The sequence below is a fragment of the Hyla sarda genome, chromosome 1 (genome assembly GCF_029499605.1).
Source record: "Hyla sarda isolate aHylSar1 chromosome 1, aHylSar1.hap1, whole genome shotgun sequence".
Classification (NCBI taxonomy): domain Eukaryota; kingdom Metazoa; phylum Chordata; class Amphibia; order Anura; family Hylidae; genus Hyla; species Hyla sarda.
In genome coordinates, this window is record NC_079189.1 from 348,430,060 (window position 1) to 348,446,159 (window position 16,100).

Here is a 16,100-nt window from a genome sequence, read left to right on the forward strand (position 1 = left end):
ACAAGAAAAATCGGAGATAAGATAGTAAAATGAATGAGGGAATGCAGTAAGGCAGAGTCAGGAGTATAACCCGCTTTGCTATGAGCACAGTGCTGGCTCCTGTCTGTCTGATTGACAGGCAGGGAGCAGTGCTGAGCTTGTCTGTGTCCTGGCTGCAGTCTGAGATTTAGGACTCCAGCATGAGTCTGAAATCTATAAAAAGGGCTTGCGGCCAGGACTGGTAGTGGAAAATTAAATAGAAAGAAGCATATTTTTTAATAACATGCAATTGTTGTTCTGCATACATTAATCTATAATATATCAAAAGTTTTTATATATATATATATATATATATATATATATATATATATATATATATATATATATATAAGGTACCCTTTAAGAGGTTTTTGTAGTGGATAATGGAATTTTTTTATTTATTTTTGTTAAATTTTTTTGTTTGCTTTTTATGTAATTTTAGTATCTCCAGAAGTTGTACAGAAGAAACCTAGAGGAAGGCCAAGGATAATAAGGCCACCTCCTTCGCCTCCACCGGAACCTGAAAAGTAAGATTTTTTTTTGTTTTTGTTTTTTTACTTGTTTAGATTTAGATCTGTTGTATTTTGCGCAAGTTTTTTACTTGCCTGTGTCATTGGGGGAGTACACAGACTCCTTGTGTATTGGCTGCTTTGAAGGGAATCTGACATCACCCGCATACCATCTCTCTTCTCTACCCCCCCCCCCCCCCCCCCCCGATCAATGTGCAGCACTTGTGCCAGGCGCTGCTCGTGAGACTGAAACCTGACTACACGCCCCATTCAATAGACAGAAATCGAGGGGGGCGTGGCATGACTTTATGTCTCTGCCTTGACGGTGGGACCCCTGCGATCAGACATCTTATTCCTTATCCTTTGGATAGGGAATAAGATGTCTAAGGCTGGAATACCCCTTTAATGATGTATGAACCGGGAACCTCATGTGATCCTGCTCCATACATGGTGACCCCCAGCTTTTTTTTGTACCCTTTAAATTGTAATTTTCAGACATTGCAATAATAAACACTAAATACTGGAAGGGAGTGAGGCGCCTGCTCGTTAGAGCTTATGGTCTAAGGGATGGCGCTGTGTCAAGGGGAAAAAAATGTTTTTATTTATGCAGTTCAGCCATATTAGTGTTCATTAACACCACAAATATTCCATAAAGCTGTTGGATCTCAATTATTTAAATGAGCCAAACGGAGTAAGCTAGTGACTCTGTTCTGCTCATTTTTGACAGTATCTGTTTTATTGCAAGTCTAAAATACAGGGCAGGCCACAGTTTTCAGTCCAGCAGCAAAACCGTACACAGTCCAAAATACTCTGCCCCCTATGTAGCCCTATACATAGGAGGTAGTCCATGAAAAGGGGGGTGAACCAGTCACCAACCAATCTCTTAATATCTATAGTGCATACGGCTAGGGGAAAATTAAATATTACTGAAGTTTAAGTATTAAGATACAGCACTAAATATATAATATGTATTATGTGGGAATTATCTTATTAAGTAGTTAGGATACATAACTAATCTGTAAGGATCTGATTTCTTTAATAAAGAATAGAACTCAGTTCTCTGCAGGAGAAAATTAAGTGCCATTACCCAAAGACTACAATCTACAGGGTGGGCCATTTATATGGATACACCTTAATAAAATGGGAATGGTTGGTGATATTAACTTCCTGTTTTTGGCACATTAGTATATGTGAGGGGGAAACTTTTCAAGATGGGTGGTGACCATGGCGGCCATTTTGAAGTCGGCCATTTTGAATCCAACTTTTGTTTTTTCAATACGAAGAGGGTCATGTGACACATCAATTGGGAATTTCACAAGAAAAACAATGATGTGCTTGGTTTTAATGTAACTTTATTCTTTCATGAGTTATTTACACGTTTCTGACCACTTATAAAATGTGTTCAATGTGCTGCCCATTGTGTTGGATTGTCAATGCAACTCTCTTCTCCCACTCTTCACACACTGATAGCAACACCGCAGGAGAAATGCTAGCACAGGCTTCCAGTATCCATAATTTCAGGTGCTGCACATCTTGTATCGTCACAGCATGGACAATTGCCTTCAGGTGATAAGTCTAAGGGGGTCAGATTAGGAGACCTTGGGGGCCATTCAACTAGCCCACGACGACCAATCCACTTTCCAGGAAACTGTTCATCTAGGAATGCTCGGACCTGACACCCATAATGTGGTGTGGCACCATCTTGCTGGAAAAACTCAGGGAACGTGCCAGCTTCAGTGCATAAAGAGGGAAACACATCATCATGTAGCAATTTCACATATCCAGTGGCCTTGAGGTTTCCATTGATGAAGAATGGCCCCCTTAGACTTTTATATTTGGGGTCATCTGAAGGCAATTGTCTATGCTGTGAAGATACGAGATGTGCAGCACCTGAAACTACGGATACTGGAAGCCTGTGCTAGCATTTCTCCTGTGGTGTTGCTATCAGTGGGAGAAGAGGGTTGCATTGACAATCCAACACAATGGGCAGCACATTGAACACATTTTATAAGTGGTCAGAAACTTGTAAATAACTCATGAAAGAATACAGTTACGTTAAAACCAAGCACATCATTGTTTTTCTTGTGAAATTCCCAATAAGTTTGATGTGTCACACGACCCTCTTCCTATTGAAAAAACAATAGTTGGATTCAAAATGGCCGACTTCAAAATGGCCACCATGGTCACCACCCATCTTGAAAAGTTTCCCCCTCACATATACTAATGTGCCACAAACAGGAAGTTAATATCACCAACCATTCCCATTTTATTAAGGTGTATGCATATAAATGGCCCACCCTGTTTATCATTTAAGCTAAATTGATTTAACATTAGTCTCCATATTTAATTTCTTCAGCATGCAAATAAGTTAACTTTATCAAATAAGAAACCTGTGTATCTTATGAGACTATATATAATAGAAAAATCGAATTTGTGCTGAGACTTGTAGTCCCTTAAGCAGATGACGGACATCCTCATGGTGATTTCATGAATGTCCACCATTAAAGGGGTACTACTGTGGAAAAAATCAACTGGTGCCAGAAAGTTAAACAGATTTGTAAATCACTTCTATTAAAAAATCTTAATCCTTCCAGTACTTTTTAGGGGCTGTATCCTAAAGAGAAATCCAAAAAAGAATTGCATTTCCTGTGATGTCCTGACCACAGTGCTCTCTGCTGACCTCTGCTGTCCATTTTAGGAACTGGAGAAAATCCCCATAGCAAACATATGCTGTTCTGGACAGTTCCTAAAATGGACAGCAGAGGTCAGCAGAGACCACTGTGGTCAGGACATCACAGGAAATGCATTTCTTTTTGGATTTCTCTTTGGGATACAACCCCTAAAAAGTACTGGAAGGATTAAGATTTTTTTTAATAGAAGTGATTTACAAATCTGTTTAATTTTCTGGCACCAGTTGATTGAAAAAAAAAAAAGTTTTCCACGGTACTACCCCTTTAACCCCCTTTAGGCGCCATTATCAGTAGCAATCACATAATTTAGGAGCCTTTAAAGTCCCCTTGCCTGCAACATGTTTGTAGGGGCCCGATTTTATGTCCACTGGAGGTCTCCTTACCTGTTCAGTACAGGTCCCATTGCAATCTGTAGAAACTCTGCTCTTGCAGGCATAGCATTTTTCTGTATTTGCTCCTAAAAGTCCCCTAAAAAGGACTTGTGTTAATGGTTTTTTAAAATATAAAAGACTCTCCCCTTATAAAAACTTAAATTGCCCCATTTTTCAAATTAAAAAACATATTTCATATCACCCAGTGTTGAATTCTTCTGTACTTTTTGACATATGCAAACATATTGAACCCCTTAACGACCACGGACGTAAATGTACGTCCTGGTTTGGCGGTACTTCACACACCAGGACATACGGAACGGTGCTTGCGTCATACACGGCAGGTTCCCGCCGTTAATGGCAGACATCCGCGATCGTGCGGATGTCGGCCGTTAACCCCCTCAGATGCCGTGATCAGTACTGATCACGGCATCTGCGGCAATGTGCAAGTTAAAATAGATGATCGGATAGCAGCGCTGCCACGGCGATCCAATCATCTGTAATGGCGGACGGAGGTCCACTCACCTGCCTCCATCCGTCTCCCGATGTCTCCTGCTCTGGTCTGAGATCGAGCAGACCAGAGCAGGAGATAGCCGATGATACTGACCAGTGCTATGTCCTATGCATAGCACTGAACAGTATTAGCAATCAAATGATTGCTATAGTCAGTCAACTATGGGGACATAAAAAGTGTGAAAAAGTAAAAAAAAGTTAAAAATCCCCTCCCCCAATAAAAATGAAAATTGTCAGTTTTTCCCATTTTACCCCCAAAAAGCGAAAAAAAAAATTTATATACATATTTTTTATCGCCGCATGTGTAAATGTGTGAACTATCAAAAGAAAATGTTAATGATCCCGTATGGTGAATGGCGTAAACGTAATTTTTTTTTAAAGTACAAAAATGCTGCTTTTTTGTCCCATTTTATTCCCAAAAAAATTAAAAAATTATCTAAAAGTTTTATATAGGCAAATGTGGTATTGATAAAAAGTACAGATGATGGCGCAAAAAATGAGCCCTCATACCGCCCTATATATGGAAAAATACAAAAGTTATAGGTTGTCAAAATAAGGTGATTTTAGATTACTGATTTTGTACAAAAAGTTTGATTTCTTTTTAACCCCTTAAAGGGGTAGTCTAGTGGTGAAAAACGTATCCCCTATCCTACGGATAGGGGATAAGTTTTAGATCGCGGGGGGTCCGACCGCTGGGGCCCCCTGCGATCTCTCTGTACGGGGGCCAGGCTCTCCGGGGTTGGACCCCCCGCGATCTCAAACTTATCCCCTATCTTTAGGATAGGGGATAAGTTGTTCACCACTGGGTCACCACTGGACTACTCCTTTAAGGACCAGGCCATTTTTACACCTTAGGACCAGAGCGTTTTTTGAACATCTGACCACTGTCACTTAATAACTCTGGAATGCTTTTAGTTATCATTCTGATTCCGAGGTTGTTTTTTTGTGACATATTCTACTTTAACATGGCGGTAAATTTTTGTGGTAATTTGCATACTTTCTGAAAAATCCCAAAATTTGATGAAAAATTTTAAATTTTGCATTTTTCTAACTTTGAAGCTCTCTGCTTGTAAGGAAAATGGATATTCCATTCCAAATATCCATTAATGGATATATTTTTTTAATTCACATTTCCAATATGTCTACTTTTATGTTGGCATCATAAAATTGACAAGTTTTTACTTTTGGAAGACACCAGAGGGCTTCAAAGTTCAGCAGCAATTTTCCAATTTTTCACAAAATTTTCAAACTCACTATTTTTCAGGGACCAGTTCAGGTTTGAAGTGGATTTGAAGGATCTTCGTATTAGAAATACCCCATAACAGACCCCATTATGAAAACTGCACCCCCCAAAGTATTCAAAATGACATTCAGTCAGCGTTTTAACCCTTTAGGTGTTTCACAGGAATAGCAGCAAAGTGAAGGGGAAAATTCACAATCTTCATTTTTTACTCTTGCATGTTCTTGTAGACCCAATTTTTGCATTTTTACAAGGGGTAAAAGGAGAAAAATTTTACTTGTATTTGTAGCTCAATTTCTCTTGAGTAAGCACATGCCTCATATGTCTATGTAAAGTGTTCGGCGGGCTCAGAAGCGAAGGAGCGACAAGGGGATTTTGGAGAGTAAGTTTTTCTGAAATGGTTTTTGGGTTGCATGTTGCATTTAGGAAACCCCTATGGTGTCAGAACAGGAAAAAAAAACACATGGCATACCATTTTGGAAACTAGACCCCTTGAGGAACGTAACAAGGAATAAAGTGAGCCTTAATACCCCACAGGGGTTTCACAACTTTTGCATATGTAAAAAAAAATATATATTTTTTTCCACTAAAATGTGTCCCCCTCCCCCCCCCCCCCAAATTTCACATTTTTGCAAGGGTTAATAGCAGAAAAGACCCCCCAAAATTTGTAACCCCCATCTCTTCTGAGTATGGAGATACCCCATAAGTTGACCTGAAGTGCACTACGGGGAACTACAATGCTCAGAAGAGAAGGAGTCATATTTGGCTTTTTGAGAACAAATTTTGGTCGGGGGGCATGTCGCATTTATGAAGCCCCTATGGTGCCAGAACAGCAAAAAAAAAAAAAAAACATGGCATACCATTTTGGAAACTAGACCCCTTGAGGAACGTAACAAGGAATAAAGTGAGCCTTAATACCCCACAAGGGTTTCACGACTTTTGCATATGTAAAAAAAAAAAAAAATTTTCACAAAAATGTTCCCCCCCAAATTTCACATTTTTGCAAGGGTTAATAGCAGAAAATTCCCCCCAAAATTTGTAACCCCATTTCTTCTGAGTATGGAAATACCCCATGTGTGGACGTCAAGTGCCCTGCGGTCGAACTACAATGCTCAGAAGAGGAGGAGCGCCATTGAGCTTTTGAAGAGTGAATTTGTTTGGAATGGTAGTTGGGGGCCATGTGCGTTTACAAAGGCCCCCCGTGGTGCCAGAACAGTGGACCCCCCCACATGTGACCCCATTTTGAAACTAGACCTCCTCACAAAATGTAATAAGGGGTGCAGTGAGTATTTACACCCCACTGGCATTTGACAGATCTTTGGAACAGTGGGCTGAGCAAATGAAAAATAAAATTTTTCATTTTCACGGACCACTGTTCCAAAAATCTGTCAGACACCTGCGGGGCATAAATGCTCACTGTACCCCTTATTACATTACGTGAGGGGTGTAGTTTCCAAAATGGGGTCACATGTGGGGGGGTCCATTGTTCTGGCACTATGGGGGCTTTGTAAACACGTGGCCTTCAATTCCGGACACATGTTCTCTTCAAAAATCCCAATGGCGCTCCCTCTCTTCTGAGCATTGTAGTTCGCCCGCCGAGCACTTTGCATCCACATTTGGGGTATTTTCTTACTCAGTAGAAATGGGGTTACAAATTTTGGGGGGCTTTTTTTCCCCTTCTTTTCCCTTGTGAAAATGAAAAATTTAGGGTAACGCCAGCATTTTAGTGAAAAATTTTTTTTTTTCATTTTCCCATCCAACTTTAACAAAAAAATTAAGGCTCACTATACCCCTTGTTACATTCCGTGAAGGGTGTAGTTTCCAAAATGGGGTCACATGTCGGTATTTATTTTTTTTGCGTTTGTCAGAACCGCTGTAAAATTAGCCACCCCTGTGCAAATCACCAATTTAGGCTTCAAATTTACATGTGCGCTCTTACTCTTGAGCCTTGTTATGCGCCCGCAGATCATTTTACGCCCACATCTGGGGTATTTCCGTACAAATTTTGGGGGTCTTTTTTTTTCCTTTTACCTCTTGTGAAAATAAAAAGTAAAGAGCAAATTATTTTTTTTACACTAACAGGCTGGTGTAGACCCCAAAATTTCCTTTTCATAAGGGGTAAAAGGAGAAAAAGCCCCCCAAAATGTGTAGTGTAATTTCTCCCGAGTACGCAGATACCCCATATGTGGCCGTAAACTATTTCCTTGAAATACGACAGGGCTCCGAAGTGAGAGAACGCCTTGCGCATTTGAGGACTAAATTAGGGATTGCATAGGGGTGGACATAGGGGTATTCTACAGGGTGCCTCCTGCTGTTGCTAAACTCCCAGCATGCCTGGACAGTCAGTGGCTGTCTGGAAATGCTGGGAGTTGTTGTTTTGCAACAGCTCGAGGCTTCGTTTTGGAAACGCTGCCATACAATACGTTTTAAATTTTTATTGGGGGGGGGGGGACAGTGTAAGGGGGTTTATATGTAGTGTTTTACCCTTTATTATGTGGTAGTGTAGTGTTTTTAGGGTACATTTGCACTGGCGGAGGTTTACAGTGAGTTCCCTGCTAGGAGTTTGCGCTGCGGCGAAAAATTTGCCGCAGCTCATACTTGAAGCAGAAAACTTACTGTAAGCCTGCCTGTGTGAATGTACCCTGTACATTCAAATGTGGGGGGGGGGGGGGGGGGCAAACCTCCAGCTGTTTCAAAATTACAACTCCCAGCATGTACTGACAGACCATGCAGGCTGGGAGTTGTACTTTTGCAACAGCTGGAGGCACACTGGTTGGAAAACCTTCAGTTAGGTTCTGTTATCTAACTCAATATTTTCCAACCAGTGTCCCTCCAGCTGTTGCAAAACTACAACTCCCAGCATGTACTGATCACCGAAGGGCATGCTGGGAGATGTAGTTATGAAACAGCTGGAGGGATCACAACTACAATTCCGAGCATGCTGGGATTTGCAGTTTTGCAACATCTGGAGAGCTACAGTATAGAGACCACTGCAAACTGTGGCCCTCCAGATACTGCAAAACTACAAATCCCAGTATGCCCAGACAGCAAACAGTTGTGTGGGCATGCTAGGAGTTGTAGTTTTGCAAGATCTGGAGGGCTATAGTTCAGAGACTACCATATAGTGGTCTCAAACTGTAGCCCTCCAGCTGCTGTAAAACTACAACTCCCAGCATGCCCAAACAGCTGTCTGGGCATGCTGGGAGTTGTAGTTTTGCAACATCTGGAGGGCTACAGTATAGAGACCACTATATAGTGGTCTCTGACTGCAGCCCTCCAGATGTTGCTAGGCAACTTACCGGCTTCTGTTGGATCCAGGGAGCTTGCTGCACGACATCGCCGCCCGCCGATCTCCGACACCGATCGTCGCCTGCAGCCTCCGCAGATCGGCAAGTGGACTCCGGCGCCGGTCCTCTGTCGTTAACGAAAGTTAACCCCCCCGCGCCCGATCTGCTGTTGGTGGTCGCGTCTAGACCACCAATAGCAGGGATAGGAGGGGTGGCACCCCTGCCACCTCACTCCTATCTCTTCAGGGGGATTGTGGGTGTCTTAGACACCAGCGATCCCCCTTATATTCCGGGTCACCATAGGCCCGTAATGACCCGGAATCGCGCAAATGGCAAGTGTGAATTCACTTGCGATTTGCGCCGATCGCCGACATGGGGGGGTCTGATGACCCCCCTGGGCATTTGCTCGATTGGATCGATATCAGTAGTCACCCCGATCCCCGCCCGGCGCGCGGGAGGGACCAAAATTCCCTTAGACGTACACGTACGTCCTTGGTCCTTAAGGGGTTAAGCGGTAAAAAAAATATAAAAGTATCTAGTCATGGGTATCATTTTAATCGTATTGACCCACAGAATAAAGAACACATGTCATTTTTGAAAACAAAACCCTCCAAAATTTGTAAAATTGTGGTTTTAATTTAAATTTCCTCCCTAAAAAATGTTTTTGAGGGTTTGCCGTACATTTTATGGTAAAATAAGAGGTTTCATTACAAAGTACAAATGGTCACGCAAAAAACAAGCCCTTAAATGGGCACTGTCACCAACTTTATTTTTTGATATGTTGTAGTACTTATGTACTACAACATATCTCTAATATACTTTTATTTTTATTTTTTTCATTAAAAAGGTTTAATTTACATAAAAAAAACGGCCACTGAAAAAGGACTGATTTTGGAGTGGCAATCGGTCCTTTTTCAGTTAGGCTGCACTCGCTCCCTGCCTGTCAGACAGGCGGGAGCGAGCGCATTGGCTCCCTGCCCATTTGCTGGGAGGCCACTCCTCCCGCACATCGCCGCCGCCGCTGTCCCTGCACGCCCGCTGCCGGACTCTGCAGTAACTGCAAGTGTAATGAGGTAACAGGGTATGCGGGGTGGGGGGGCCTTGGGGGAGGAGGAAACGGGCTAGTGCCGTAGCAGGGGGGGGGGGGGGGACGGGCTAGCAAAAAAGAAATAGGATGGTGGGAGCTACCCTTTAAATGGGTCTGTAGATGGAAATAAAAAAGATTATGGATTTTAGAAGGAGAGGAGGAAAAAACGAAAACACTAAAATAAAATTGGCTTGGTCCTTAAGGGGTTAAACGTTTAGCTCAATTGGCTTCTCTAGATATAGTTGTGTTAAAGGGGTAGTCCAGTGGTGAAAAACTTATCCCCTATCCTAAGGATAGGGGATAAGTTTGAGATCGCGGGGGGTCCGACCGCTGGGGCCCCCTGCGATCTCTCTGTACGGGGCCCCGGCTCTCCGCCGAGATAGCGGGTGTCGACCCCCGCACGAGGCGGCGGCCGACACGCCCCCTCAATACATCTCTATGGCAGAGCCGGAGATTGCCGAAGGCAGCGCTTCGGCTCTGCCATAGAGTTGTATTGAGGGGGCGTGTCGGCCGCCGCCTCGTGCGGAGGTCGACACGCCCCCTTCCAGCGGGCTGTCGGGGCCCCGTACAGGAGATCGCGGGGGGCCCCAGGGGTCGGACCCCCCGCGATCTGCAACGTATCCCCTATCCTTAGGATAGGGGAGAAGTTGCTCACCACTGAATCACCACTGGACTACTCCTTTAAGCTTGCAGCAGTGTGCTTCACTACCTGGCTCTTTGCTCAGCCTAATTGCAGGAGACTGTCTCCTTTTGAGTCAGGGAGTGAATTGCCTTGCCCCACGCTTCACCTGGCTCTCTAGTGTCGATTTATTTTAATTTATTTTTTTAATAAATTACAGTAATTGTTTTAGGTAATTTTTAAATCAGTGCTAATTGTAAGATAGGTTGCATTTGTTTTTTGCAAGTTGACTATTGTGTTAATATTCCATCTATTTTCTCACCTACTTTACATCTAGCATAAGAGCTGTTCTTTCTGTTTTTCTTTCTGAATAGTCAAAGTGAAGAAGATCAGAATAAAAAGGCTGCCTTGGATATCAAACTTCAAAAGCAGCAGCCTGTAAGAAAAGATGAAGGTGGAACTGGAGAGGAAGAAGAAAAACAAAGAAGAGAAACAAACAAAAAGGAAACCGAAACTAAGAAGAAAGTTGCTGACAAAGTTTCAGATTCTGAGGATAATGATCGGGAAGAAGAAAAGGTGCGCATTTTATTGTGTGGGTGTATAGATGGCTTATTTTATTTTTTAACCCTTCGTTACCTCCCAAATGTTTTGTGGCTTACGTTTTCGGTGTAGATCACTGCGTTTATACAATTAAATGACATCAGGGCAATCTCTGATGTCTGTCACTACGGCAGACATCTGCTGCTGATAGCAATGGGCCTGGTTACAGTGTGACTACCAACAGTTGGCCACTGAGCACGTACAGAGGAATCCAAATTAACAACACTATAACTCCGGGGGGTTAGCAAAAACCTCTATATAGGTATGTGTTCTAATAAAATATAACTTTTATTACAAAATGTTAATTTGGTGAAAAAAACACACAATTAAAACCACTAACCCAATGGCATCACTATTGTGTCACGTCGTAACAAGTGACCACAGGTATATACATTGGTCAGTTAGTAATTGACAATCAAAGTATGCTAAGACCCGCACACTTAGTGAAACTTGCATGATTGATTAGAATAATCAGTCACTGATTATTACTGACCATGGGTATTGATTAGGCTATATGGATTAAGGGTGCTCAACCACCCTCAAGGGGTAATCCTTTATTCACACCCTTAGTGGCAGGGATAATTAGCTTCAGTGTCTACATTAGTTTACACATCACTCCTAGGAGTAACATTGCCAAGTGATGTGACCATGTGGTTCACTTGATATTATGTATCTCAATATCTCTTATCGATGTCCTGTACCCTGCTGTGCACCGCAGGTACAGACTATTAGGCTTATAGTCGCCAGCCACTTGATTCCTAGAGTTACATTTTGTAGGCACGAATTAGTGTAAGATGCATTTGGAAAGCCATTTAAAGGGTATAACAGTCAAACCCGACATGTTTCGCCACTCAACGTGGCTTTATCAAGGGGAATGACCGACAGCATTGAGTGTCAGAAGAATGTGAGGCCCTTTTGTCTATCCAGGATGATGTCATTATCAAACTAGCCAATATTAACCACTATACTATCAGCCAATGCCACCAATTCCTCATCCACTATGTACCCATTCACTGTTCATCATAATTGCACCTTACTCTGTGAGCCAATCTGTAATCATTGGTTGACATCACCTGCCACCAGTAGCCCCCATTTGCTTACCGCCAATGGGAGTAACCTATTTCCATGCTAATCACCTGTCGGTACGATGTAAACATCCGCCCGCATCATTGCAGGAATGCGCAGACTCTGCTATCGATGTCGGCTGCTCTCCTCGGATCATGTGACAAGTCCAGGGCATTCAACTATTTCTTACCTACATACAACCGTTGTGAATAGAACTACAACCTGAGGCAGTATCTTCTTCATTCGTGCCAATATTAATAGATATGAAAAACCTGATGCGGCGTATCGGTCCGCATATATCTTGCCACTTTTAAACAATTGTACATATCAGGTACTATTGGCATGATAAATATTTTTTGCATTTCCAAGCCAATAAACCCTAGGCCCAAGGGTCCTAGAATATCATAGTTATGGGCATGGTGGCATAATACCTTTTGTACCACATAATTCCAAAGGTCTATATTATGATGAGCACATACCAAAATGAGTAGGCGCATTCCTGAATGATGCGGGTGGATGTTTACATCGTACTGACAGGTGACTGGCATGGTATTAGGTTACTCCCGTTGGTAAGCAAATGAGGGCTACTGGTAGCGATTGACATCAACCAATGATCAGATTACAGATATGCTCACATAGTAAGGTGCAGTTATGATGAACAGTGAATGGGTACATAGTGGATGAGGAATTGGTCACATTGGCTGATAGTATGATGGTTTCTATTGGCTATTTTGAGTATGACATCATCTTGGATACACATAAAAGGGGCTCATTTTCTACTGACACTCAATGCTGTCAGTCGTTCTCCTTGATAAAGCCACATTGAGTGGCAAAACATGTCGGGTGTGAGAGGTACACCTTTTTAAATGGCTTTACCAATGCATCTTATACTAATTAGGGCCTACAAAAAAGTATCTCTTCGAATAAAGTGGCTGGCGACCGTAAACCTATTAGTCTGTACCTGCGGTGCTCAGCAGGGTACTGGACACCGATAAGAGATATTGAGATACATAATATCAAGTGAACCACATGGACCCATGACTTGGCAATGTTACTCGTAGGAGTGATATGTAAACTAATGTAGACATTGAAGCTAATTATCCCTGCCACAAAGGGTGTGAATAAAGGGTTATCCCTTTAGGGTGGTTGAGCACCCCTAATCCATATAGCCTAATTAAAGGGGTACTCCACTGGGGGGAAAAAGTTAAACATTAGCAAATTACTTGCATAAAAAAAAAAATCCCAATCCTTCCAGTGCTTATCAGCTGCTGTATACTACACAGGAAGTTAACAAACATCGCCATCCTGGCGAGAGAACAACGCTCCCTAGAGATCCAAGTGAGCCCCAATAAACGATAAGGCATACCAGAAGAATCTGCAAGGAATAATACAGAGGGCTACTCTGAGGCCCGGATACTACTCGGGGGACAGGTGAAATATAGAAATTTAGGGAGGTAAATCATTTTAAAGATATTGATCCTGCCTGCCAGGGAGAGTGGGATGGTAGACCATGCATGCAGTCGCTCTACAGTGGAGTGCAATAGTGGCTCCAAGTTGAGAGGCATATAGTCTAACAGGGACAGAGTAACCTCCACTCCCAAGTATCGAAAACGGGGAACCATCTGCACCCCAGCCGGAAGAGAGGGCGGAAGGGGGAGCCCAGAAGAAAGCGCCATCAGGGAGGATTTAGTCCAGTTAACCTGCAGGCCTGAAATTGCACCAATTCTGGTAAGTAAGTCCATAAGGGACAGCAGGGAACCCTCAGCATCCGCTATATATACCAGAGTATCATCTGCGTAAATGGAAACCTTTTCCACAATAGACTCCCTGGGAATGCCACATATATCTGGGTCCCTCCGTATGGCAGCTGCCAATGGCTCTATCGCAAGCGCAAATAAAAAGTGAGAGAGCGGGCACCCCTGTCTTGTCCCCCCAACCCAGGGAGAATGGGGCCAAAATGTCCAAATTAGTACGGGTCCGTACCCTAGGCTTATCATACAGCAGGCGAACCCAAGCACAAAAGCGGGGACCAAACCCAAACGACCCCAACACCTCCCAGAGATAAGGCCACAAAACAGAGTAAAAGGCTTTATAGATATCCAAGCTCACCACCGCACCCCGTGGGAAAGCCCCTGTCTACGGCCCCTATGTTGCGCTGCAGACGTTTCACGTTTACATCTGTGGCCCTGCCTGACATAAACCCAGTTTGGTCAGGATGAATGATAGCACCGTAATTCTATACAATCGACTAGCTAGGACTCTGGCCATAATTTTGATATCCACATTCAGAAGGGAAATAGGTCTATAGGAGCCAGGGAGCACTGGATCCTTCCCAGGTTTAGGAAGCACAACGATGAGCGCCTCCCTCATAGAATCCTGGAGGGTACCTGCATCGATGGATGGAGTGAAACAATCTACATAAAATAGGGGCCAGACGCTCCTCATTCATCCTATACCGATCACATACCATCCCGTCTAAACCCTGAGTCTTCCCCCGAGGGAGATCTTTAATAGCATGAGCCACCTCCTCCACAGTAAAGGGGGTATCCAATGCCTCCGCCTTAGCACGTGTAATCGAACGGAGAGTCAAATCCTGTAAGAAGGAGAAAATCTCCCCCTGACAGGGAACAGAGGGGGCAGCAGGAAGAGTAGAATTCTTGGAAAACTGCATTTATCCCTGGAGGATCCTTAACTACCACCCCATCACTTCCCATGATGCAAGGAATAGAGGCCGTTGGGCGAATAGCCCTAGCCAAATATGCCAATAATTTACCCTTCTTATGTCCAAATTTGAACAGGGCAGCTTCCCTCTCCGCTAACTTCAACTTGACCCTGTCTTTCTGGACAACTAACAACGATCGCTGAGCCTTAGCCCACTCCCTCTCATTTTTAGGGGGACTGATTCCTAACATACTCAGCCTCCAGAACCCCCACCCTCTGTAAGAGTGCACCCTCCATGGCCGACCTACATCTCCGCTGACCGGCGACCCCCCGCGATGAAAGCACCCCTAATCTTGGCTTTGTACGCATCCCACTGCATTAAAAGGGTCAGGATAGTCAGTATTATGTTCCCAGTATTCAGTGTGAGCCACCCCCAAAGCCTCCACAACAGCCTCAGCCTGTAGCCAGCCCGGGTGCATGCGCCATATGCGGGAAGGGGGGGGTAGGGCCAAGGTGCAGAACTACCACAATGGCGGAGTGGTCTGAGATCCCCTTAGAGGTGTAGAAAACTTCTCTTACCGCCGGAAGAAGATCCTCAGACGCCAGAGCCAGATCTATGAGAGAAAACGACCTATGGGCCACAGAGTAAAAGGAGAATGAGGACCCAGTAGGGTATTTCCATCTCCAAAGGTCAGTCAAGCCCAACGCCAACCGCCAGGTATTGAACGTAGAGGAGCCATGGTCAACAGCTGTGGTGCGGTCGAGGACTGGATCAGGAACCACGTTTAAATTCCCTACAAAGAGGACAGTGTCAGAGGGAAAAGAAAGCAGTTCGTTAGTAATGATCCCCAGTACTGAAACTTGGAAAGGGGGGGGGGGGGGGGCACATACACAACAACAAGAACAAAAGAGACAGGCCCCAAAGACCAGTGTAAAAGGACAAACCTCACGAATTGATCACAGGCCACCCGAGAGACAACCAACGGCAGGGTTTTAGTATTCAGCACAGAAACCACCCAAGTGGAGTAGGTAGCATGATAACTCCTCACAATCCAGGCCTGTTTAAGGGCCAGGATCTTCTGACCAGTTACATGGGTCTCTTGTAGGCAGACTATGTGAGGAGACCTTCGCTTCATAAAATCAAGACAAAGGGCCCTCTTAAATTTGGAATTGAGCCCCCAGACATTAAAACTAACGACCCTCAGAGTCCCCATCTGGATATAGTACGCTATTAAGAAGCAGGATGGGCCAACTCCTGACCAGGGAGGATCTAGCACCTCGACCGCACACACCCCACTCACACAACAAACAGACAAACAGACATAACACAAACCTAGAAAAGAAAAACAAATGCAACATAGCATAAAGGAAACAACCCCATGAAGACCCTGTCTAACACTAACCGGGACATACTAAACTGTTAAGCCCTAACACAGTGCA

At 43.8% G+C, this 16,100-nt stretch overlaps 1 protein-coding gene across 1 annotated transcript in view; it reads left to right on the forward strand.

Annotated features, from left to right (window-relative positions):
* Positions 1–16,100, forward strand: part of PSIP1 (PC4 and SRSF1 interacting protein 1) — a 135,621-nt gene that overhangs the window by 88,608 nt on the left and 30,913 nt on the right. The window contains exons 9-10 of the mRNA XM_056521122.1: positions 461–545; positions 10,709–10,910. Of these exons, the coding sequence (XP_056377097.1) occupies positions 461–545; positions 10,709–10,910 (287 nt within the window). The remainder of the gene's footprint in view (positions 1–460; positions 546–10,708; positions 10,911–16,100) is intronic.